The sequence below is a fragment of the Suncus etruscus genome, chromosome 19 (genome assembly GCF_024139225.1).
Source record: "Suncus etruscus isolate mSunEtr1 chromosome 19, mSunEtr1.pri.cur, whole genome shotgun sequence".
Classification (NCBI taxonomy): Eukaryota; Metazoa; Chordata; class Mammalia; order Eulipotyphla; family Soricidae; genus Suncus; species Suncus etruscus.
This window is the reverse complement of record NC_064866.1, coordinates 30,163,560-30,187,789: the sequence shown is the minus strand read 5'-3', so window position 1 is coordinate 30,187,789 and position 24,230 is coordinate 30,163,560. Positions and strand designations below refer to the sequence as shown.

The following is a 24,230-nucleotide window of genomic DNA, read 5'->3' as shown; positions in this document are numbered from 1 at the left end:
CATTTATATCAGGGAAATAATGAAGTGAAGTCTGTTTCATTTTGATAATGTATCATAAAATAGAAACGTAAAAGTTTTTCTGAATTAAGAGATTTTTAGGGGCCGGAGAGATAGCACAGCGGCGTTTGCCTTGCAAGCAGCCGATGCAGGACCTAAGGTGGTTGTTTCAAATCCCAGCATTCCATATAGTCCCCGGTGCCTGTCAGGCGCTATTTCTGAGCACTGCCGGGTGTGGCCCAAAACAAAACAAAACAAAACAAACAAAAAAAAAAAAACAAGAGATTTTTAAATCTGTATGACCGTGCACAAACTGGATGCTAACTCTTGTTAAGATGAAAAATAATATGAATACTTCTGGTGACCTAATCAAGTCTGGTAACAATAAAGATAAAAAAATCTGATCCTTATATTAGATGAATATATTGACTATCAATAAATATGACCCAATGATTATTACAAGTTAAAAAATTAGGAATTCATTGAAAACAGCATTAACCATGTGATCAGTTCGATAAAAAGGCAGAATTTTCTGATTTATCATAGTATTTTATGGCCAAGGAGTCTGTAATATTTTCTATAGGCATATATTATTACACGACAAAGCCAAAAACATGACTTCAGAACATTTACCAAGGAAGTCTTATAAATATCAATTCAATGACATCTTTAATTTTTATTCATATAGAATGTTGAAAATAGTATTTAAAAAATTATGCAACTTGGTAACCTTGTTTCAATTATTATTTTATTCCAAGATGGTAGGATTAATTACAAGCTTAAAGTATAATTTGGCCATTATAAATTAGGCACCAAATTTTACTAAAGCAAATACATATTTAAAAGAGATCATGGAACAGTTCAACATACAGAGAATGTAGGATGAAAAACAACTATCACTGGCCAATAGATTGCTCTGATTCATTCTTTCACTAAAACTGAACTTAAACTTTATTTCAGGAAAAGTAAAAAGGACAACGAAACAGAAAGTTTCTGTCACACAGAATAATTTCTGTTTACTGTCAACTGTCTCTAAGTTGTCTCAGTGGGTAGACATCTTACATGACTGGCTGTGCTTGAGCCTTCTTCGCCAACAGTTTTAGATCAGAAATGCACTTGGCAATTGTCTCCTTTTCCTGTGATAAAGAAAGAGAAAGTTGGTTAAATCTTTCCAAATTATGCAGTATAAATGATGCCTTGCTAAAGAATACACTGACTGAATTAGGACTCCAGAATTACTGACTTAAAATGAACTTTTAACTTTAAATATATTCAATGTTAAGAAAGCCCAATGGAATAAGTAAAATCCTCTGAATCATAGTAAATGTGAGCAAAACATACTGCGATTTTTCTTATAGTTAACAGCTAGATAAAAAAAACCCATCCCATTATAGTATAATAGAGAAATGTTCACAAAATCCTTGTAAGTCCATTAAAAATTTTTGCTACCAATTTAAATAAAATTACTTTTGCATAAAGATAGTGGAGATAATCAGCAGACGCTTGTTGGGGATGTCAATACAATTCTAGAAGATGCCAATCACACACCTGTTGTGCAGAAATGCTCTGCACCACGTGCTTCTCAACCCAGTTTATCATGTGCTCTTGCTCTTTGCGACGCATCATATTCTGAACAGAGATATGGTAGTCCAGGCGATTCTTGACCTCCTTGTGTACTCTATGCAGCCGTTCCCGGTAAGTAACTTCCAAGGCCATAGCAATGTTATTCTGAAGCAAAATCATAAAATTATGACACTTTTAATCTTAAGAATTCTGCCAGTTTAGAATTTGTATTTTATGCAAAATTCTTTTATGTACACTACATAAAACTACAGGCAGAACCACCTCAATTTTAAAGTTACATTAGTTTTAAGTTACATTTTATTATATTAGTGTACCAAATTCCTTAATTTACTTAACTAAGCTCTGTTAATAGATTAGGTTGTTTAGAATTTTTCACTACAAATAATGCTACACATATATATATATGTGTATATATACATATATATTGTTGCTTTTGTACTTATGTGTAAGTAACTGCAGGGTCAAAGATTGCTAACCAGTTGAGCACTAAGTGATGCTCTAAACACGTGTCAATTCTATTTTATAACTGACTATGTCACATCACTAAATGTACTTATATCCATTTTATAGTGAGGACACTTGAGGCAGAAGCAAATATACTTGTCAAGATTATAGGTCTAGTAAACTGTTAAATCTTATTATAATGAATGTCAGATGACAATGCCTCTTAAAGATTATCTTAAGTTATGATTTACATCATCTAATTCCAAAGAAAATTGTGCTCATTCTCCTATCAGCAATACAAATGCCTAGGCTCAAATCCTGGACAACAACAATTACAAAACTTTTAATGCTATTATTTTGATTATTAAATGGGGGAGACAATTAAAAACAAAATTCAAATGTTATGATCTAAGGAAATTTAGAAAAATTAATGATTTCTTTATAAACTGTCCCTGTATTATGCTTAGTTTTCTACCATGATACTGTTTTCTCCTAAGGTGACCCTTTTTATTTAATATGGAATGCAAGTATCCTAGTTACTTATTTAGCTTTGTTTCTAGTCATTTTTACATGTGAACTTAAAAAAAAATTTTATGGAATCTAAGTAGAATCTCTGGCCAACTGTATATGTAATTCCCTGGTACCCCTGTTCTCTCTCAGATCCCTTTTCTCACTTTGATGACTTAAGTCTACCCATCCCCACCTATTTTTTTTTTTTTTTTTTGGAGGTGGCACACTTGTCAATGCTCAGGGGTTACTCCTGGCTCTGCACTCAGGAATTACTCCGGTCAGTGCTTGAGGACCATATGGGATGACTGGGGCAAGTAATCTACCTGCCATACTATCTCTCCAACCCTAAAACAGGGTTTAATGAGAGCTTCAAGAATCCTCTTTATGCAAAGCCTTAGGAAAATTCCTAGGCACTGATATAGGCAGGGAAACTACAAATTAAAACAATTCTTTGTGTTTCTGTTTTATGAATTTGGGTGCCACCTAAGCTAATAACTACAAATATCTAATCTCAAATCTTCCCTATCAATTCCATTTTCCTTAAAGTCCAAGGATCCAATTAATATCTTGGCTAAATGAAAGGCATCTCAAATCAATGAATGTAAGATTAAGAACTATTTGTAATAAGGTAGACAGAGTGGCCTTCAAACACATTTGTTGAATGACTACTGTGCTAAGAAATATCAATGACTTTTCCTCATCTAAGTACTTAACAGAGCCTTGAGATTTTACATATTTGAGTGAGTATAGGGCCACCTTGGATTTGCTTCCTTTTATTCTCCCTCTCACTCATGTCACTTCCATACACTGGCTACCTCACTTTTCCTGGGTCTACCAAGCAAGCCTCCAGGCTTAAGGCCCTTGCAGTCATTGGATCCTTTGCTTAAATTGTTTCCTTCAGAAATGTAGTTTTCACCATTACTTTTCAGGAATGTTCAGATATATCAGCAGAGTCCTTTCCAAACTACACAAGACAATAAAAACAGTATTCTTCACATATTATCAGTTTTAAAAAAATCATATTTCAATTATTTGTCTTATTTCCAATCTCTTGTTGGAAAGTAGATTTAATGAAGACAGCAACTGTTTTTTTGTTGTTTTTTTTTTTTGCCGCAGGACAAGAATCTATACATAGAAAGAACTTTTCATTTATTTGGTACCTACAGACAAATAATGCTAACAAATAAATGTGACTACCACCTATTATGAAAAAAAATACACCTTCAAAGATCAGAGCATGTTGATATTATTTATAAGTTTGAAACATTCTTTAGTTGTAATCTGAACATGGATGGCAAGAGGTTTGAAGATTTTCTGAAGTCTTTAAATATGCATCACCTAAAAACCTATAGGGGTTTAATTTTAAAATGCAGGTTCTTTTTTGCTTGTTTTGGGGCAACATAGGTAGTTCTATGGGGTTACTTTTGGCTCTGTTCTAAGCGATAACATCAGGTAGTACTCAGGAAACAATACAGGGTGCCAGAGATCAAACCCAGCTTGGCTGCATGCAAGGCAAATGCCTTGCTCATCATACTATCTCTCTGGCCCCTAAAAAAACAGATTGTTACACAGCTCTTACTGGAGGTTCTTATTCCAAAGGTCTTGGGATGGGTCCAAAAAACCTGTGCCAAGGGCTGGTAAAATAGTACAGCAGAAAAAGCACTTGTCTAGCACGTAGCCAGCCCAAATTCAACCCTCAATATGCCATACAGTCCCCTGAGCACTGTGGGATTTGGCCCCCAAACCAAAACCAAAACTACTCCAAACACCTGCACCTTAGGACCAGTGAAATTTTACAATGCGCTTAGCACCGCTGGGTGTGGCCCTCAAAAACAAAAAGCTTGCACCAAAGAGGATTCTGACATATACTTTACTAAGACAACGTGAAAAAAAACTAGCCCAGATACTTAATAAGTCAGATACTACCTTACGTTAGCATCTCAGTTTTCTTTTCATTGATACTTCTAGCACATACTTTTAGCAAGGCCATTACACTTCAAACACCAAGCATAAAGTACAGAGTTCCAAGTGAATAAAAAGCACTTCAACTGCTATCTGAATTTACTTTGTGAACCTAGAATGCAAGGTATCAGATTTGTTTCTATCAGATATGGGTAACATTTTCTTACAAGCATGCCTGAAACACAAAGCACATATCTCACCTATTGGCTTAGACAGTGAATAACATTGCTAATTGAATATAACTTAACGACTTTTCCTTTTGTGTGGAATAAAAAAATGTGTCACTTAATAACATACTGATAATTTTAGAGCAATACACCTATTTATTCAATTTATAGGTCTAAATGTTTAAATAGCCAGTTGCCAATCTTTCCAAATCTTTTCGACACTATGCTTCATCTATCCAACCATTCCTCTTAAGAGATACTAAATTTAAACACATAACAACTTTCCATCTCCTTAGGAAGTTCTGAAACCTACCCTCTGGACATCGAAAAGGTAATGTCGCTTTTGAACCAGTGCCTGCTGTGCCTTCTCCATTTCAATCGCATCATTGATTTGCTTGATGGAAGCCTGTTTCACTTCTTCCAGCTGGGCAATTTTTTGCTGAAATCACGATATTTACAACATTCATCAATGAAAGTACCATGGGCAATAAAACTATATTCAGCGTTTCCTCAAATTATACACTTGATTTATACTATTTGCTTAATAAAAGACACACACACACACACACACAGAGCGAAGGAGAGGAAGAGAAGAAACATGTATGCGAGAGAGAGAGAGAGAGAGAGAGAGAGAGAGAGAGAGAGAGAGAGAGAGAAGAGAGAGAGAGAGAAGAAATATGTATGACCCAGAGATAGGAAGGGGAGAGAGTGTGTTGAGGAGGGTGAAGGTAACTGGGGACACTGGAGGCAGGCAATGTACACTGGTGAAGATTGTTGTACTAACTCAACCATGAACAACTTTATTAAAAAAAAAAACACCTTGTATCCACAATATTTAAGATTTTTTAATTATAAAAACCTATCTAAAAATATTAACATTAACACTAATTCATTTTGATATGTTCTTAATACCAACACTTACTTAAAAACACCATTTGATAGCCCTTGTGCCTCAATTATAATTGTAAATTGAAAAGGAAAGCTTACCTCATTGAGTTTATCAGCAAATTCTCCAACAGAAGCTCCATATTTTTTAACCAGATAGACAAGTAACCCTATTGTTGATATGGCAGAGAAAGTGTCTGGAGTAATCACATATATTTCTTTGGATAGGAAATACAAGATAAGCCCAGTTCCAAGCACGTAGGGTCCTGAAAGAAAAAATAAAATTTTTTTTTGGTTTTTGGGTCACACTCGGCATTGCTCAGGGGTTACTCCTGGCTGTCTGCTCAGACATAGCTCCTGGCAGGCACGGGGGACCATATGGGACACCGGGATTCGAACCAACCTCCTTTGGTCCTGGATCAGCCGTTTGCAAGGCAAACGCCGCTGTGCTATCTCTCCGGGCCCAAAATAAAATTTTTTATGATAGCTAAGCTATACCTACAAAATGGCAACAGATAGATATTCCTGCATCTGATTAGTTGAAAGCAAGTAGTGATTAGATTTGATTCAAGACAACACACTATATTGAGTAATATGTTAGAAATGAATGAACAAGGTTCTGGGATCAGAGATGACTAAAATTTGTAAGACTAAAATATATAAACTTCTAAGTCCGTCTCTGTGCCTATTTCTTAATTTCTACGTGTTTGAAGCTCTCTCCTCACTTATGCTTGTGATCAAATTTCATTTCTAAGCATAAGCCTGAGAGGAGAGTTGATATAATTACCATCTTAATTTTACAAAAACCCAACACACTATCTTGTAGAATGCCCAATGCAGTGAAGAATGTGCACCCAATGTTTTTGGGAATGAAGGGCCCCTATGTGTCTGTTATTGGCCTAGTTTCTAATCTGTGAAATGGGAATAAAACTAGGCCGTGATTTCTAAAAGGATACAAACCATGATTTATATTTGTGTGTCTCAAGATGTTACACAGGATTAAAATTTTGAAGCAGCATTTACTATAATTTCTGAGTAACATTAATGCCAAAGGATATAAGGCCATATTTTAAGAATAAAACATTAGTCTTAATTTTTACCCAATTTCCCAGAGTTTCAATTGGTTGCTTACAATAAATTTTAAAAGTAGATTTGCAAGAAAGGTTCATTGTATGTAATGCTTTTATCACAAATGGGAGATCTGAGAATATTGATGTTGCTCATAACATCCCTGAGAAAAGTGTTACTTGATTTCCAACATTACAATAGCAAAAAAGACAATTATGTATAATAAAGGGAATACTAACCAATCAAAAGACCAGATCAACCCAGTCACTCAAGAATAAGTGCCAACAATTCCTTTTGTTTTCTGATTCTTCTGGGTAATATAAAATGTCTTCACAGGACTATTTTAAGGATTAAATTATGTGTGTGAAAACATACTGTTCATAAATGTGTAAGTTCTTAGAACAGTTTAATCCTTTTTTAAAGGGAGGAGAAAATGGGCAAATTTGATCCAATTTCTGTTTTCATACTTACATATAAAATGCAAAAAATTGTTTACCTGGCTTTGAGTTTATAGATCTCATCATTGGAGAGCATACTATAAGTTGACTCATTTATTACCTATCGTAAGTTGAAATATATGTTCCGGGCCCGGAGAGATAGCATGGAGGTAAGGTGTTTGCCTTTCATGCAGGAGGTCATCAGTTCAAATCCCGGTGTCCCATATGGTCCCCCGTGCCTGCCAGGAGCAATTTCTGAGCATGGAGCCAGGAATAACCCCTGAGCGCTGCCGGGTGTGACCCAAAAAAAAACCACAAAAAAAAAAAAAAAAAATTGGGGCCGGGCGGTGGCGCTGGAGGTAAGGTGCCTGCCTTGCCTGCGCTAGCCTAGGACGGACCACGGTTCGATCCCCCGGCATCCCATATGGTCCCCCAAGAAGCCAGGAGCAACTTCTGAGCGCATAGCCAGAAGTAACCCCTGAGCGTCACAGGGTGTGGCCAAAAAAAAAAAAAAAAAAAAAAGAAATATATGTTCCAAGATAGAAGGTATTTTAGTTTACCATTAGAACCAAACCTGGCTAGAGAAGGTATTTATCAATAATGGAGACACAGTGCTCTAAAGCTGTTTAAAATCTCGGGGCCAGAGTGATAGCACAGTGGGTATGACATTTGCCTCATATACAGCCGACCTTGGTTCGATCCTTTGCATCCCCTCTATGCCTGCCAGGAGTGATTTCTGAGCAGAGTCAGGAGTAACCTCTGAATACCACCAGGCATGGACCAATCTCCCAAAATAAAACAAAAAGTTTAAAAATTTTAAACAAATTTATCCCAAAAATATATCAGAGGAACAAATCATTTATAGAGCGAAAGATGGGGGAGTATCATGAGGAGACAGGGCTAGGGATCAAGACCATGGCTTTATCCATACAAGGAAAATGCTTTACCACTTGAGACACACTTCAGTCCCCATATCAACTGTTAAAGGGCCAGAATTACATCACAGCGGGTAGGGTATTTGCCTTGCACAGGGCTGACCCAGGTTCGATCCCCGGCATCCCATATGGTCCCTAGCCTGTCAGGAGCAATTCCTAAGCGCTGCTGGGTGCACCCTCCCCCAAAGCAAGTTTTATTTTCAATTACTTCGTTTCCTCTTCAAAGCAACTGACTTGGTATTTGTGTTATGTATGAAATAGATGATACTAAAATCCTCAAATAACAAAAACCACGCCATCTAAATGTATTATCAAACACAAAATGCTCACCTGTTATACCAGTTTTTGGATAAAGGAACTGGAAAAATTCCTCAGGGATCAGTCCCATTCGTACTTTCCCTCCATGTTCAGGAAGTGGTGGTAGAGGAGCAAGGCTTGGCTGCCCAGTGTGAAAGATCCTTGTTGCCTGCAATACCCTGCAATTACACAAATTTAAAGCATATTCTTTAGAGAAAGTTATAATAGTTGTGTGAGATGGACTTAAAACCACATATAGCTTTCTACCCAATAGCAGAAATTCTTCTATATCCCAATGGTTATTAAGCATTATGTCTATTATTAGCACTAAAGTATTTAAGAGACTATCAGGATTTAAACCCTAGATCTTCTGATTACAGAAACAGTACAAAGGTTAAAGTATTTGTCTTGCATGCAGTTAAGCCAGTTTGATCCATGACACACTTCACAGCCCATTCCTACTCAGCCCCCTAAAACAAATCCTTGACATCCAGTTGACTTTTGAGCAAGTAATTAAAGTCTCCATAATCAAAATTTTCTGAAAAAGATGAAAGGCTATAACATTTTAAGGTAGTTGTAAAGATTATCTGAGTGCTTAGAAAGGTAACTGGTATAGCCAACTTCTTTTTTGTTTTTGTTGGGCCACACTGCTGATGTTCAGGGCTTACTCCTGGGTATGCACTCAGAAATCGCTCCTGGCTTGGGGGACCATATGGGACACTTGGGATTGGGGATCAAACAAAGGTCCATCCTGGATTGGCTACTTGCAAGGCAAATGCCCTACAGCTATGCTATTGCTCCGGCCCCTATAGCCAACTTCTATGTAAAAAGGTGGTTATATCTGTGTTGTGAAATCCATAATGGAAAAGAACTTTGATCTTTTCTTTTTTCTTTCTTTTGTTTTTTTTGGGCCACACCCATTTGATGCTCAGGGGTTACTCCTGGTTAAACGCTCAGAAATCACCCCTGGCTTGGGGGACCATATGGGATGCCGGGGGATCAAACACGGTCCTTCCTTGGCTAGCGCTTGCAAGGCAGATACCTTACCTCTAGCACCACCTCTCCGGCCCCCCATTTTTTTGGGGGGAGCCCACACCCATTTGATGCTCAGGGGTTACTCCTGGCTAAGTGCTCAGAAAGTGCCCCTGGCTTGGGGGAAACATATGGGACGCCGGGGGATTGAACCGCGGTCCCTCCTTGGCTAGCCACCTCACCGGCCCTGAACTTTGATCTTTTCAAATATTCTGATGGGGCTTTCACTAAACATTATGTAAGTATTTTTTCAGTATCAGATAGCTCTAATACGTTTATTTCTGGATAAACTGCTACATAGATCCTTAGCTAATTTTATTTTTCTACATGATAAAGCTTATGTATCTGGATTGAACATTCCCATTCCCTCAATCTTTACTGCTCATAAGAAACTGAAGAGATTTATTTTTAAAAGGTATATAGGAGACCAGAGTAAAGCAAAGTGGGTCATCCCAGGGGACGCTTGGGAAAGCAAGCGTTGTTGGAGATTGAACCTGGCTATGCGTGAACTTCTGTACTACATTCTGGTGTCTGTAATTTGCTAAGTCAAATTACTTTATAAAAAAAATTAACTACAGACAGAAAAGAGCCACTTTTTCTAGTCACAGGTGTTGTCAATAATATTTGGATGGTTTAGAATAACATTTGAAATCGAAGATGTCACACGGTATAAATACTGACAAGAGAGCTACTATTTTTAGTTTTAGTCTTTTATGGCCAGGGTACTTGATGCTCAGGGGACCCTAAGAGGTACTGAGGATTGAACTTGGGTTAGCCAGGTACAAGGCAAGCATCCCTATCTCTGGTACTAATTCCCTGGCACAGCACACACTAATTTTAGGGCAGTTTTTTGAGTTTCAAAGGAATCTCAAGTCTCATAACTCAAGTAATAGGGCCTGTAAGCCCAGAATCAAGTACACCTTCACTGTAGGCCAAATCATGCTACCACCTCTAGCCAACTGTGTATAAGACTCCAGATGTTTTGGGGCTTAGCCTTAGATTTATCAAAATCTGGGAGCCAAGATTAATGCCTATTCAATTAGTGAATGATTTCTCTTACTTTTGATATGGTAGTGAAAGTAGAAACTACGTCCTTTAATACACCATGTCATGTACTTGGGTCGGGGTCAAGAAACGAGTGCTGGTGGAAGAACAGCCTAGAGCTGAAGGTCACCAGTGAGGGGCGAGGTTTAGAGGACAGGACAGAACCCAACTTCCGGTTGCATTAACACCATCACTAGTTTCTTTAAACTACCACTACCCAGGGCCCAGAGAGATAGCATGAAGGTAGGGCATTTGCCTTGCATGCAGAAGGACAGTGGTTCGAATTCCAGGATCCCATAGGGTCCCCCGAACGATTTCTGAATGTAGAACCAGGAGTAAATACCCTGAGCAATGGTGGGTGTGACCCCAAAACTAAAATAAAACAAAAATATCAGTACCCAATGGGTGCCATAACAAAGATCCCCTCAGTGTTTTGATGTATGAATGCTTCTCAAAAAAAAAAAAAATCACCCTGAGAATAATTTTTTTCTGGCCTCAAGCCAAGTGGAAGGACACTGTAAAATAGTGAAATAACCGTAAGAGCACTGCGCACTGGAGTCCATCTCGCACTTACCCGGGTCCGAGCAGGCCTGCATTCTTCTTCAGAGCAGGGGCTGCAAACACACACAAATCCCAGGTCAAGGAAGGTCAAAGGGCACCACCAGTCTTGTCCTTTCTTGTCTCGTCATGGCAGGGACAGAGAACGTGAAGGCCACAGGCAGGAGTTAACTCCTGTGAGATTTCTCCCCTTGAGACTCACCTTAGAGACGATGCCAATCCCCTCCCCCGACCAAGCCCCCCCAAATTTTGCTCCCCTTTTTCTTCTCCCCCTGGGATGAAAATGGTTCTCAACCTTGGTCAACATCCTAACACGTCTTACCAGCGGCGGCTGCTGCAGAAACTACGACACGGGACAGCATGGTGAAGGAGGATGGAGGCAGCTCCTGCCGCCTCAGTGTCCCGGTGACCCGGTCAGTCAGAATCAAGTCAGGGATAAGGGCAAGATGGCCGCTCGGAAATCTCGCGAGATGGTTGCCTCCAAACCTCGCGAGATGAGACTTACCCGTGAGGCGTAGGGGCAAGCTAGCCGCTCGCAAATCTCGCGAGAAAAACTTCTGTTTTGTGTATCTGATGAAAGCGAGTCTCGCGAGAACTCGTGGCCCGGCACCGGAAGCCGGAAGCAGCAAGCAGTTCTCGCGAGAAGTGAGCTGAGCAGAAAGGGGCGGAGACTCAGTGGACAACCACGTGGGCTATTTTTTAATTTTTTTATTTTTTGGCTGCGGATCCTGATTTGAGGCGTGGTTTCCTTTCGGGTCCGCGGTGCAATTTTTTTGGGAAGCGTGGAGATGCGGAAAGAAAAGGAAACCCCGCAGCCCTTAGTGCTCCCGACGGCCCGGGAATGGAATCTGCCCCCCAATGCGCCTGCTTGCATGGAGAGGCAGCTGGAGGTGGCTCGGTACCGCTTCGGTAGGCTGGACCACGGTTTCCTTTGCTTCTTCATCAGGCCCGGCCATTTTGCACAGGATTCGATCTTGCATCCCTTGCCTCATCCCTAAATCCAGCCCTGCTTTGCCTGCTGGAGTCTCCGATCTTCTCAGGCCCAGTTGCATCTTCTCCCTGGGGTCACCATGGAGACGAGCCCTGGCCTCCCCTCATCCCTAAATTCATCCCTGCCCTCCCCTCATCCTTAAATTCATCCCTACCCTACCCTCATCCCTAAATTCATCCCTGCCCTCCCTCCCCTCATCCCTAAATTCATCCCTGCCCTCCCTAAATCTATCCCTGGCCTCTCCTCATCCCTAAATACATCCCTGCCCTCCCTCCCCTCATCCCTAAATCCATCCCTGGCCTCCTCTCATCCCTAAATGAATCCCTGCCCTCCATCCCCTCATCTCTAAATTCATCCCTGGCCTTCTTTCATCCCTAAATTCATCCCTGCCCTCCCTCCCCTCATCCCTAAGTCCATCCTGCCCTCCCTAAATCCATCCCTGGCCTCCCCTCATCCCTAAATGTATCCCTGCCCTCCCTCCCCTCATCTCTCAATTCATCCCTGGCCTCCCCTCATCCCTAAGTCCATCCCTGGCCTCCCCACATCCCCTAAATTCATCCCTGCCCTCCCTCTCCTCATCCCTAGATTCATCCCTGCTCTCCCCTCATCCCTAAATCCATTCCTGGCCTTCCCTCATTTCTAAATTCATCCCTGGCTTCCCCTCATCCCTAAATTCATCCCTGGCCTTCCCTCATCCCTAAATTCATCCCTGCCCTCCCCTCATTCCTAAATCCATCCCTGCTTTGCTCGCTGAAGTCTCCAACCCTCTCAGGCCCAGCATTCCAGGTCTGCCAGCTTGCATCTTCTTGCAGTCTCCATGGAGATGAGCCCTGGCTCTGACAGCTTGCTTGTGTGTGTCTCCTTCCTCCCTTAGACGGAGCTCTTCTGCTAGGGGCCTCCAGCCTGAGTGGTCGCTGCTGGGCCGGCTCCCTATGGCTTTTCAAAGACCCATCTGCGGCTCCCAACGAAGGCTTTTGCTCCGCTGGCGTCCAGACTGAGGCCGGGGTGGCAGATCTCACGTGGGTAGGAGACAGGAGCATCCTAGTGGCTTCCGATTCAGGTGAGTTATTGGCTCAGTGTCACACAGATGAGTTAGAGGTCAGGGATGCATGCATTCATTTCAGGTCAGGTTGGGCTCAGTCTGGACCGAGTGGGGAGGCCCAACTCCCCAGTACTCTACTCTTAGGGAGAGCTCAAGACTTAAATAGGAACTCCTGGACAGGCATTCCTGTTTTAGTGTTCTTTTTTTTTGCGATGTTCTGAATAAATTTGTGGGAACTTGTCACAGAATTGACAGAATTAAGAAATAAAGTGTAGGGCCCGGAGAGGTAGCACAGCGGTGTTTGCCTTGCAAGCAGTCGATCCAGAACCTAAGGTGGTTGGTTCGAATCCCGGTGTCCCATATGGTCCCCCATGCCTGCCAGGAGCTATTTCTGAGCAGACAGCCAGGAGTAACCCCTGAGCAAGAAAGTATAATAGTGACTGGAATGATAGTACAGCAGCTAGGGGGTTTGCCTTGCAAGGGGTTCCATCTCAGGCATCCCTGGCATCCTATATTATATTATTCCCCCCCATATGATCCCCTGAGTCCTCCAGGGTGATTCCTCAGCTCAGAGCCAGGAGTAGCACACACACACACACACACACACACACACACACACACACCAGCACCCCAAAATAAAAGAAATAGCTTACCCAGGAGTAGCACACACACATACACACACACACACACACACACACATCAGCACCCCAAAATAAAATAAATAGCTTAACCAGTTTTCCTCCTTGAAGAATCTGATTCTGAAGCCAATCTGTGCTATTTGTCTTTTCTTGCTTCTCACCTTATTAACTCTTTTTTGTTTGTTTGTTTTGCATGTTAGGCTCAGCTATAGAGATATTGCTTTTTCTTAAATTCAAATTAGAATTTGAGTGTTAACAGGCATTTTGTGAAAAGATTGAAAGTGGGGCATTAGGGGCCGGGAAGGTGGCGCTAGAGGTAAGGTGTCTGCCTTGCAAACGCTAGCATAGGACGGACCATGGTTTGATCTCCCAGGGTCCAATATGGTTCCTCCAAGCTAGGAGTGATTTCTGAGCGCATAGCCAGGAGTAACCCCTGAGTGTCAAAGGTGTGCCCCCCCCCCCCAAAAAAAAGAAAGTGGGACATTAAAGATAGCCTCTCTGACCTTGAGTTTAAAAAATATATATTCAAGAAATGTTTTGTGTTTTTTTGTACTTGGGCATTACAGTGAAAGTCATTTAATCATTCAGTGTGTTTTTGTAAGACTTTGTAAGTCACTTGTTAAACTCTCTAAAATAATTGGAATGGTTTAACCATACTAGACCATCCTTTTCTCCTATCAACTTAATTTCCAGTATTATCACACTGAAAGTGGGATAATGGTTTTACAAGCTTTTTCATTAATTCTCTTTTATTTATGTTATGTGCCCCCCCCAAAAAAAGAAAGTGGGACATTAAAGATAGCCTCTCTGACCTTGAGTTTAAAAAATATATATTCAAGAAATGTTTTGTGTTTTTTTGTACTTGGGCATTACAGTGAAAGTCATTTAATCATTCAGTGTGTTTTTGTAAGACTTTGTAAGTCACTTGTTAAACTCTCTAAAATAATTGGAATGGTTTAACCATACTAGACCATCCTTTTCTCCTATCAACTTAATTTCCAGTATTATCACACTGAAAGTGGGATAATGGTTTTACAAGCTTTTTCATTAATTCTCTTTTATTTATGTTATTTGGATTGGGGGACCATACCTAGCATTGCTCTGGACTTATTCCTTGCTCTGTGTTCTGGGATCATTACTCTTGGTGGGACACAGAACCACATAGGGTGCCAGGGGTTGATCCAGGTAGGCTGCATGCAAGGCAAGTGCCTTACTTGCTGTACTATTTCTCAGACCCAGATTTCTGTCCTTTTTTTTATAATAATTTTTTTTTCTTGGTTTTTTGGGTCACACTCGGGTGTGCTCAGGGTTTACTCCTGGCTCTATGCTCAGAAATCGCTCCTGGTAGGCTTGGGCGACCATATGGCATGCCGGGATTCAAACCACTGCCGTTCTGCATGCAAGACAAACGCCCTACCTCCACGCTATCTTTCCGACCCCTAATAATGATAATTTTTATTGTTACCAAAAAGTGAATAAAAAAATCTTTCACAGCAATATTTAAGGTACATAGTGACAATGAATCTGGGCCATTCCCACCACCAGGGTTTGCCTTCCCTCCACTTCTTTTCCCAGCATGTGTCCCATATCTCCCTCCTTTGCCCCCCAGAGTGCTAGTGTAACTGTTCCCCTCTGTGTATAGCTTGTTGTAGATAGGGTATTGATTCTGTTGTTGACTTTAGGTTTGGTATTTAAGTTTGATCTTTTTTCTTTTATTTTTTTATCTTTATTTAGACACCGTGATTATAAACATGACTGTAGTTGGGTTTTAGTCAGAAAGAGACCACCACCCCCTTCACCAGTGCAACATTTCCACCACCAATGCTCCCCATACCTCTCCACCCAAAACCCCTGCCTGTATTCAAGACAGGCATTCTACTTCTCTCACTCATTAACATTGTCATGGTAGTTGTTAGTGTTCTAACTGCACTCTCTCTTCCTTAAGGTGAGCTTCATATCGTGAGCTGGTCCTTCCGGCCCTCATCTTTGGGCATTATTACAATAATGTCTTTCATTTTTCTTAAAACCCATAGATAAGTGAGACTATTCTGTGTCTCTCTCTCCCTCTGACTTATTTCACTCAGCATAATAGTTTCCATGTCCATCCATGTATAGGAAAATTTCATGACTTCATCTCTCCCGATGGTTGGATAATATTTCATTGTATATATGTACCACAGTTTATTTCTTTTTTTAATTCTTTGTTTAAACACCATGATGACAAACATGATTGTAATTGGATTTCAGTTATAAACAGAACACCCCCCTTCACCAGTGCAACATTACCCACTCCCAAAGTACAACATTCGCCCCCCCCCCCACCATTCCTTCCCATTCCTTGCCTGTATTCGAGACAGGCATTCTACTAGTTGTTTTTTTGTTTTTTTTTTTTTTAATTCAGTAAGCTTTTTTTTTTCTTTCTTAAAGGATTAAAGAAAAATACAGTAGTAAAGATGTGAAAGTGGCAATGGCTGTCGTTTGCATAGGCCCAGCAAAATGTGGGGAAAACGGGGAAAAAAAAATCCTTGGCCTGATTACAAGAAGGCTTTACCCCTGAAGTTTATTGGCATAAGACTCCCAGCTTCTTTAGTCATTCATCTGTTGAAGGGCATCTTGGTTGTTTCCAGAGTCTGACTATTGTAAATAAGTGCTGTGATGAATATAGGAGTAAAGAAGGGATTTTTGTATTGCATCTTTGTGTTCCTAGGGTATCCCTAAGAGTGGTACAGCTAGATCATAAGGGAGCTCCATTGCCAGTTTTTGTGGAATTTCCATATTGTTTTTCCATACGGGCTGGACTAGATAGCATTCCCACCAGCAGTGAATGAGTGTTCTTTTCTTCCCATATCCCCGCCAGCACTTACTGTTCTCATTCTTTGTGATGTGCGCAAATCTCTGTGGTGTGAGATGGTACCTCGTTGTTTTGATTTGCATCTCCTTAATAATTATTGATGTGGAGCATTTTTTATGTGCCTTTGACCATTTGTATTTCTTTGAGAAATTATTCATTTCTTCTCCCCATTTTTTGATGGAGTTAGATGTTTTTTTCTTAAGTTCAGTCAGGAACTTGTGTATCTTAGATATTAGCCCCTTGTCTTATAAGTATTGGGTGAATAGTTTCTCCCAACGCTCAGGGGTTACTCCTGGCTCTGAGCTCAGAAATTGCTCCTGGCAGGCTTGGGGGACCATATGGGATGCCGGGATTCTAACCATTGTCCTTCTGCAAGGCAAATGCCCTACCTTCATGCTATCTCCGGTGGTTTTTTTTGTTGTTTTTATTTTTTCTGTCCTTGTCTAAGAGAGACTCACCCGACCTAATTGTTTACTAGGAAAATGGTGATGATGGCTTGGAAGTTAGCAACATGGTTTAAGGATATGTACTTTCCTTTTGTGGAAATAACATTGTTGGTTTGAGTAACAGCAGTCTACTTGAAAACGCAACATAGATTGCATCCTAACATATTCCAAGCTGATTTCTTTTACCTTTTCTTCTCCCCACAGGTGCTGTGGAGTTGTGGGAGCTAGATGAGAATGAGTCTCTCATTGTCAGCAAGTTCTGCAAGTATGAGCATGATGACATTGTGTCCTCAGTCAGTGCCTTGAGCTCTGGAACTCGGGCTGTCAGTGGTAGCAAAGACTTCTGGTGGGTCCCCGTTTTTCTTTTTCTTGGGGGCGTCATACCTGGCAATGCTTAGGGAATCACTATTGGCTCGGGGGACCATATTTGAGACTGAGAATTAAATCAAAATTGGCCATATGCAAGACAAACACTATACCCCCTATGCTACCTCTTTGTTCTCAGTCCCTGTTCTTATCACCCGTATTGTGAAGCCTCCTTATTCATGTTGTTTAGTATCTCATTAAGTAAAGTTTGGGCTCAGTATTAACAATGTACTGGCTTAGAGATTTTGCAGTAGACTGTGACAAATGAATAGTAACAGCAGAAGCCTCATAGGTAGAGACATAGAACAAAAGGAAGCTCTTGTTTGAACATTTATGTAGTAGACAGTATAGGTCAAAATCAAACTTCTGTGACCTTTTGTTTTTTAGTATCAAGGTTTGGGACCTTACCCAGCAGACAGTACAGAATTCATACCGGGGTGAGTATTTGCTTTTTTTTTTTCAGTCCTGATCTTTTTGTGTTTGTTCTTTTCTTCAGGCTCTTGAGTGTTAATAAAATGTTTGGGACAACATTTGCTTTCCTAATGCTTTTATCCCAAATCTGTAGGCATGCCTTTGGTCTTATAATGGACAGCCAAAGTCTTGGGAAATATATGTTTAGAACAAATGAGTAATTACCTTCTTTGCAATTATTTAAGTTTAAATTAGCTTAGTTTAAAGTTGTGAGAGAGAAAACTGTTTTCAAGATATTTCAGATTTTATGCTAAATTTTTTGTATGATCTTATACATTCTACAATTAAAAGTAATGGAAATCACCTTCTCTTAAGTACTGTAATCCAACTTTTCCGGACAGAAGATTGGCTTAGACCACCGTCCATAGTTTTTTTCTGTGTCTTAGAATTCATAGAAAACCAACGTGAAGAAAAGAAGTGTACTGCTTCTTACATAAGACAAACCACCAAGACAAGACTTGAAAGGTTTTGGTGTTTTGCTGTTTGTGGGCCATACTTGGTTGTGCTGGGGGTCATCCCTTGTGCTTGGTACCAGGTACTAGGTAATAGGATAGAGTCTGTGCCCCATGCACACAAAGCCCTCTTCAGCTCATTAAACTATCTCCCTGACTCCCCTTAAGGGGGTTGTAATGAGCAGTAGAGGGGAAGGAAATGGAACTTAAGCACAGAGAAGTTAGTACTGACCACAGAAGCATCATTTGTCTAACAAAACAAAAGGCAAGATGGAATCTGGGCTTCTGGGTCAAGCTGCCTCCAGCTTCTTTTGTTTCTTTTTTTCCTTTCCAGCTCACTCTGGGGAGGTGACCTGTGTGGCTGCCTCTCCCCATGAAGACTCTGTGTTTCTCTCATGCAGTGAGGTGAGCTGTAGCTACTCCTTCCTCCTCTCCACCCCCCACTAATTCAAATCACCTCGTCTAGAAACTAGCCTGGAAACCTGGCAAGTGCGGCTACTTTAGATTTTAAAGTCCTTTTTCTGTTCTTGCTTCTAGGACAACAGAGTTTTACTCTGGGATACCCGCTGTCCCAAGCCAGCATCACAAATGGGTGAGTCAGAGACTTGGTGATGGAAAGGTGATACTTGGAACTCACTTGGAAGAGCTTTTGTTGGCAAGCGACTAAGGCAGATTGCTAGATCCTCAATGTCTATGGCATGTGGAATAGGCTTTTTGTTTTCTGTTCCTACTTAGGTACTTATTTATCTTTCTGATAGGAGGAGATGGACTAAAGTAGTTTTCTATAGATTTTAAGTTTAATACTCACCTATAACTTGTGTCCTGAAAGGGATAAATACAGGCTGTGGGCATACCTGTTTGGGAAGACTAATAAAAATGCTTCCAGAATTCAGAGTGCTTACATTGGAAAGTTTCTAGGTTGTGAGTTTTGTTCTCTCTCTTGCAGATTGCAACACCTCTGGCTTCCTTCCTACCTCGCTGGCTTGGCATCCTCAGCAGAGTGAAATCTTTGTTTTGGGTGAGGCAGCATGACACCCTACATTCAGGGAAGGGTACATTGAGAGAGCATGAACAAGCATCTGATCATCTGCTAACCACGGCCATGCACAAGTTTCTAGCTGCTCAGTCTTATCAGTACGTTTTGGTGCTAGAAAAATTATTTTTATGGAGAGATAGGCAAAATGAACCAGAGTGGTCTTCGTTTAGCATTGGAGAACATGGTGCTTTGGCCCCAGTTGGTTTCATTCCTCGGAATTTGCGCATGGCAGAGTCAAGCATTGGGCTGTGTATTGTGGAGAATAGGGTTCTTCCATGGCTAGTCACCATGCTGCAGTGTGGATGCTGCACAGTAGTGGGCTTGTTTGTGATCCCAATAATTAAGCTCTGTTAATTTTCACATCCACTCAGTGGTTAGATATGTCTTTCTTTGTCCAGAAAATGTGGTTACCTTACAGTGGTTACCTGATCCAAAATTGGAAATTACCACTTGAGTTCCATTCTGGCTTGCTCTTAACCGTTGCCCTTAACCCTCTGGTCTTGCTTCCTTTTCTGCAGGCGATGAGAGTGGGACAATCTCCTTTGTGAGTACCAAGAGTACAAGCTCTACCCTCAGCAAACCAGTGCACTCCCAGTGTATTACTGGGCTAGTCTTCTCCCCACACAGGTACTGCCCCTGCTATCAAGATCCTGCTATGAGTCTGCTGGCAGATTCTCACTGAAGCTTGTGTTGAAAAGCATAAGGCAGCTACTTCACACATACTTGCCTTTTGCTGGGGTCTCAAAGTGAAAGGCCGTGTGACTGTAGCCCCTTTTGGTTACGTGGGCTCTGCAAATGGTGAAAAAGACCAGTCTCATTCCTGCTTAGCCCTCAAAGTGATGGATAGTTGAGCTTTTCAAAGTGTTTGGTGAAAAGTCTGTATTTCTGGGTTATTGTGAAAGTGGCACCAGGAGACCAACTGGGTCATTGAGTTGCCAGGATGATTGTTAAACAGGGTGTTAACTTATTTTCCCGTAGATTTATAAGATGAAGAGTTAGCCACCAGGTGGAGCAGGACTCTTTCCAGTGGGGTTGGTGGTGGCAACAGCGGTGAGGAATTTTTCTTGGGACCCAGGGTATTACCTTTCACAGACCTCTCTCTTTCCCTCCTAGTGCTCCATTCTTGGCTTCTGTCAGTGAAGACTGTTCACTTGCTGTGCTGGACTCAGGCCTTGATGAGGTGTAAGTGTGTCTTGCGGTCAGTCTGGGAGGATTGCAGTAGGTTGTACGCTTTCTTTTCTCTATAGAAAAGTATATTGTTGTGACTGGAGCAGTAGTACAGCAGGTTGGGTACTTGCCTTGCAATGTAGCCAATCCAGGTTCAATCCCTAACATCCCATATAGTCCTCAGCACACCACCTGGAGTAATTACTGAATGCAGAGCCAGGAGTGACTCCTGAGTATCTTCAGGAATGACCCAAAATACACCAAAAACAACCCATTTATCTTTTCTTTTTAAAGTTCATTGTCTCTTTGAAGAGAACCTGTGCTGGACACAAGCAAGCACCTGTGTGCCTTTGATTCCTCAGGCTCATTCAAGCCAGGTGTTTCCTTAGTGGAAGTATGGTTCAGAGTAAAATCTGCCTTTTCAGCTGTCTCCTGAAAAAGAGGCCTAACCTTTACATGGAAAGACCCATATACATGACATACAACCTGGTGGAAGGCAGGAGGCCGAATTGTATTTCCTACTTGGCCAGGATGTTCTATTTTATTCTCGTCCATTAGACTTCCCTTCGAGTCTGTTTCTTCATTAGTGAAAAAGGGTACTGCATTGGTAATGGATGAAGGCCCCTTTTCTAGCTACACCACTGTTGGTGACAAGGCTGTCAAAAAATCTTAGTGTATGTGCTGCATCTAAGAATATGCCCCAGGTGTACTGGCTTCTCTTCCATTTGCTGCCCATTTCCTCTGGTCTTATGTCCCCATTTGTATCTGTCTTTTCTAGGTTTAGAAGCCAAGCCCATAGAGATTTTGTGCGAGATGCTACTTGGTCTCCACTCAATCACTCCCTCGTGACCACTGTTGGCTGGGATCATCAGGTCGTCCACCATGTTGTGCCCATAGAACCCCATCTAGCTGCTCGACCTGAGAGTGTTGCGGAGTAGAATGGTTTCAAGACAAAAGACATATGTCCTGTCCCCGTTGCCCCTGTCCTCTCCTCTCCATTGTGGGACAGTACAGGAGCCTTGAACACACTGTGGATATACCAAATGTGTGCAGTGACCTAGCGGAGACTGAATTCTGTGATTCTGTAGTCCTACAGAAGGAAATCTTTCTTGAAACTGAATATGTATGCTTTTGAGTGTGCATACAAACACTTAGGTTTTGGTAGTGATGAGAAATAAAAATCCTATGCTAGGGATAGAGTGATAGTACTATGGGTAGGGTATTGGTCTTGGACATATCCAACCTAGAAAAAACCCTGGTATCCCATATATACTAGGAATAACCTCTGAGCACTACCAGTTATGGCTTAAAAACCTTTTTAAAAAAAAAAAAAACAACCAACCCCTCCTCAAGCTTCCTCAAGGCCTTTTCCCCATTTTCCAACTCTAAGAAGTTCATAAAAGGGACTAAGCTTTCCATGTAGCTCTGCATGAGAAATCAATCATATCTGGATGAGGTTGGGATGTGGGTATCCCTGGTTTCTTCAAAGCAATTTGTGTTTTCCTGGAGCTTGGGAACCACTTGTTCTGTTTAAGTCATGCTCGGCTCATTTATCGGGCAGTGCTTCTTTCACAGAATCCCATCCCACCTCACTGGGGAAGAGTTGGGGCACATCACATCATAGTTCTGCATATGTCAGAAATATATTTTCACACTGAATCAAAAGTTTGATGCTGTGTGGGACTCACACTCCTGCCCCCCAAACCTGCCTATATTGGTTGTAAATAACAAGTGTTTTTGTTATTGACACCATAGACAAAAAGCTGTGGTTGATAGAGAGCTTGAAGGCATTTCTGACACGCATGTAGAGAAATGCCTGCCACTTGGTTTTCCTACAAACAACCTGAGCCCTCACCCTGTGTTTGGCCCCCCGTTCCAGAGACTGGAAGTTGTGGACTCTGAAGATTGTAAACTGCAACATCAGAGAAGCAAATACTAGTTGGTGAAATTAAAACATTCAAATTTTGTTGGCCTCTCTTTAAGTGTATTGCATGTGTTTGGACATGTATAAGTCATCGGGGTAGCAATCTTATAGCAGTCCCTCATTTCTTTGGTGGACTGGCTACTGCCATTTAGAAATCGTGAGTCAGTTGCTATGGACTTTTTGAACTAAATATAATGTACTCTAGAGCTTTGCAAGGATTTGTTAGCTAAAATCACTAGGAGGGGACAGTAAAGGAATTGGCTAAAATAAAGCTTTCGTGCTTCCCTCTTGCCAATTAGGAGCTCTTTTCTCACATGGGCTTTTATAATTATAGGAACTATAGTTTAAGTAAGGTGGGAATAAAGCCTTCTTTGTGTTACTGTTTGACATTTTCCCTACAGGTTCCTGGGGGTTGTTGGTTCTAATATTTCTCCTGAGTGTCAAGTCTAAGGAAGCAATCTTCAAGGAAAAGGGAGGAGAGAGCACATGTCAGAGATCAAATTTGAGCTTCAGGCATGGAAAGCATATGTAACCTGAGCCATTTAAGCTATCTCCCCAGCACTAGCCTTCACTGTTTTTAGCAGTTCATAGGTAATAGGGTAGGTGGATGGGTTCCTGCTGGGCCTGAGCAGTCCTTCACTTCTCAGGCCTAGCATTCTACGGTGGCTGTGGTTGGGAATGCACTTCTACCTGCACAGTCCATCCTCAAAAGCTTAAAAACTTAAAACTTAAAAAATTGGGATCACTAAAAATGTTAAAGTGGGTAAGTATTAAAGTTTTCTCATGGACTAAATAGTGGAGAAAACAACTGAAAGTTCTATTATTTCATAGCATCCCAGTGGTCAGTCTCCATAGCATTAGATTTGAAGTAGACTGGATTTACAGCAATTCTTCCACGAAGATGGGCTTTAAAAATTTTATTTTCCCAAAGATTTAACTATATGTAGTACATAAAAGTAACTTGAGTACCCAATAATAGTTGAGTGGGTAAAGGGAAGTCAATGGCCAGTGACTTCTCTGAGAATACCAGCAATATTGAGTCTCTCAGGGAAGGGCAGGTGAGTTAGGGTGAGGAAAGGATGGAAAGATTTTATTGACATTTTGTTGGTGGTTGTGGTTTGGTATCACTTCATAAATTGTATAAGTATGATATACCTCAGATTAATCATGGAACAGGTTATCAAGAGAGGGTTGAATGAGTGTCCAACAGACTGGTGGGAGGATAGTGAAGCTTTGGTGGTGGATATGCTGTGATCACACTATACCTTTAGCATTTGCAGTTTTGTAAGCCAATATTACATACTGTAAAGACACTGGGGAGCAGAGTAATAGTATATATAAATGATAGGTCATTTGTCTTGCATTTAGCTCACTTAGGTTTGACTTTCAGGATTCCATGTGGTTCCTAAGCTCTGCCAGGTGTGATTCATTAAGACAGAGCCAGGACTAAGATATGAGCATCCACCCTCCATCCCCCACAACAAAGACATTAAAAAAAACAAGCATGTTTGTGTGTCCAGGTGGTTGAAATGTGCTCAAAGAAGGCAAACTTTGAAGAATGTTATTGTAAAGAATGTTAGGTTGGGATGGACCTGTGTTGATAGTAATTTCTATTGCAAGCCTAACCAAAGGTCCAGTAGGAGCAGGTGTTGCAATTTCGTTTGAATTGTACATTACAGTGAGCAAAGAAGGTTCAAAATAGATGACCTCACAGCAACCAGAAATGTATCATATGTAGGATTGTTCCCTAGGTCCTTTAAGAATTGTTTAGTAGATTGTGTATGGACTTGCTCACAACAGCTGGAAATGTCATTATTTCTTTTTTGGGGGGTGGGGGTTTTGGGCCACAATCAGTGACACTAAGGTTACTCCTGGTTATGTGCTCAAAAATTGCTCCTGGTTTGGGGGACCATATGGGACCCCGGG

The 24,230-nt window shown here is 41.1% G+C and overlaps 2 protein-coding genes across 2 annotated transcripts; one reads left to right on the top strand and one right to left on the bottom strand.

Moving 5' to 3' along the window:
• Positions 1-899: 899 nt before the first annotated feature.
• Positions 900-11,336, bottom strand: ATP5PB (ATP synthase peripheral stalk-membrane subunit b). The gene is made up of 7 exons (XM_049765794.1): positions 11,243-11,336; positions 10,937-10,976; positions 8,320-8,465; positions 5,652-5,815; positions 4,978-5,103; positions 1,546-1,725; positions 900-1,133 (listed from the first exon to the last, which is right to left on the bottom strand). Exons 1-7 carry the CDS (start codon positions 11,280-11,282, stop codon positions 1,056-1,058), a joined length of 774 nt encoding a protein of 257 aa, XP_049621751.1. The 5' UTR covers positions 11,283-11,336; the 3' UTR covers positions 900-1,055.
• Positions 11,337-11,701: 365 nt separating this feature from the next.
• On the top strand, positions 11,702-21,500 carry WDR77 (WD repeat domain 77). The gene is made up of 10 exons (XM_049765769.1): positions 11,702-11,829; positions 12,786-12,971; positions 17,093-17,234; positions 17,642-17,691; positions 18,512-18,582; positions 18,715-18,769; positions 19,124-19,195; positions 19,732-19,840; positions 20,327-20,395; positions 21,159-21,500. The coding sequence occupies exons 1-10, from the start codon at positions 11,709-11,711 to the stop codon at positions 21,316-21,318; spliced, it is 1,035 nt and encodes a 344-aa protein (XP_049621726.1). The 5' UTR covers positions 11,702-11,708; the 3' UTR covers positions 21,319-21,500.
• The last annotated feature ends 2,730 nt before the right edge of the window (positions 21,501-24,230 follow it).

Bases quoted from the DNA above. Each gene is read 5' to 3' on its own strand.
- ATP5PB (XM_049765794.1), bottom strand. From the start codon at position 11,282: ATGCTGTCCCGTGTCGTAGTTTCTGCAGCAGCCGCCGCTG. The intron at 10,977-11,242 runs GTAAGACGTGTT...GTGTGTTTGCAG, and splicing joins TTCTGCAGCAGCCGCCGCTG to CCCCTGCTCTGAAGAAGAAT. The intron at 1,134-1,545 runs GTGTGTGATTGG...TCTTTATCACAG, and splicing joins AGAGCATTTCTGCACAACAG to GAAAAGGAGACAATTGCCAA.
- WDR77 (XM_049765769.1), top strand. From the start codon at position 11,709: ATGCGGAAAGAAAAGGAAACCCCGCAGCCCTTAGTGCTCCCGACGGCC. The intron at 17,692-18,511 runs GTGAGTATTTGC...TTTCCTTTCCAG, and splicing joins AGTACAGAATTCATACCGGG to CTCACTCTGGGGAGGTGACC. The intron at 19,196-19,731 runs GTGAGGCAGCAT...CCTTTTCTGCAG, and splicing joins GAGTGAAATCTTTGTTTTGG to GCGATGAGAGTGGGACAATC.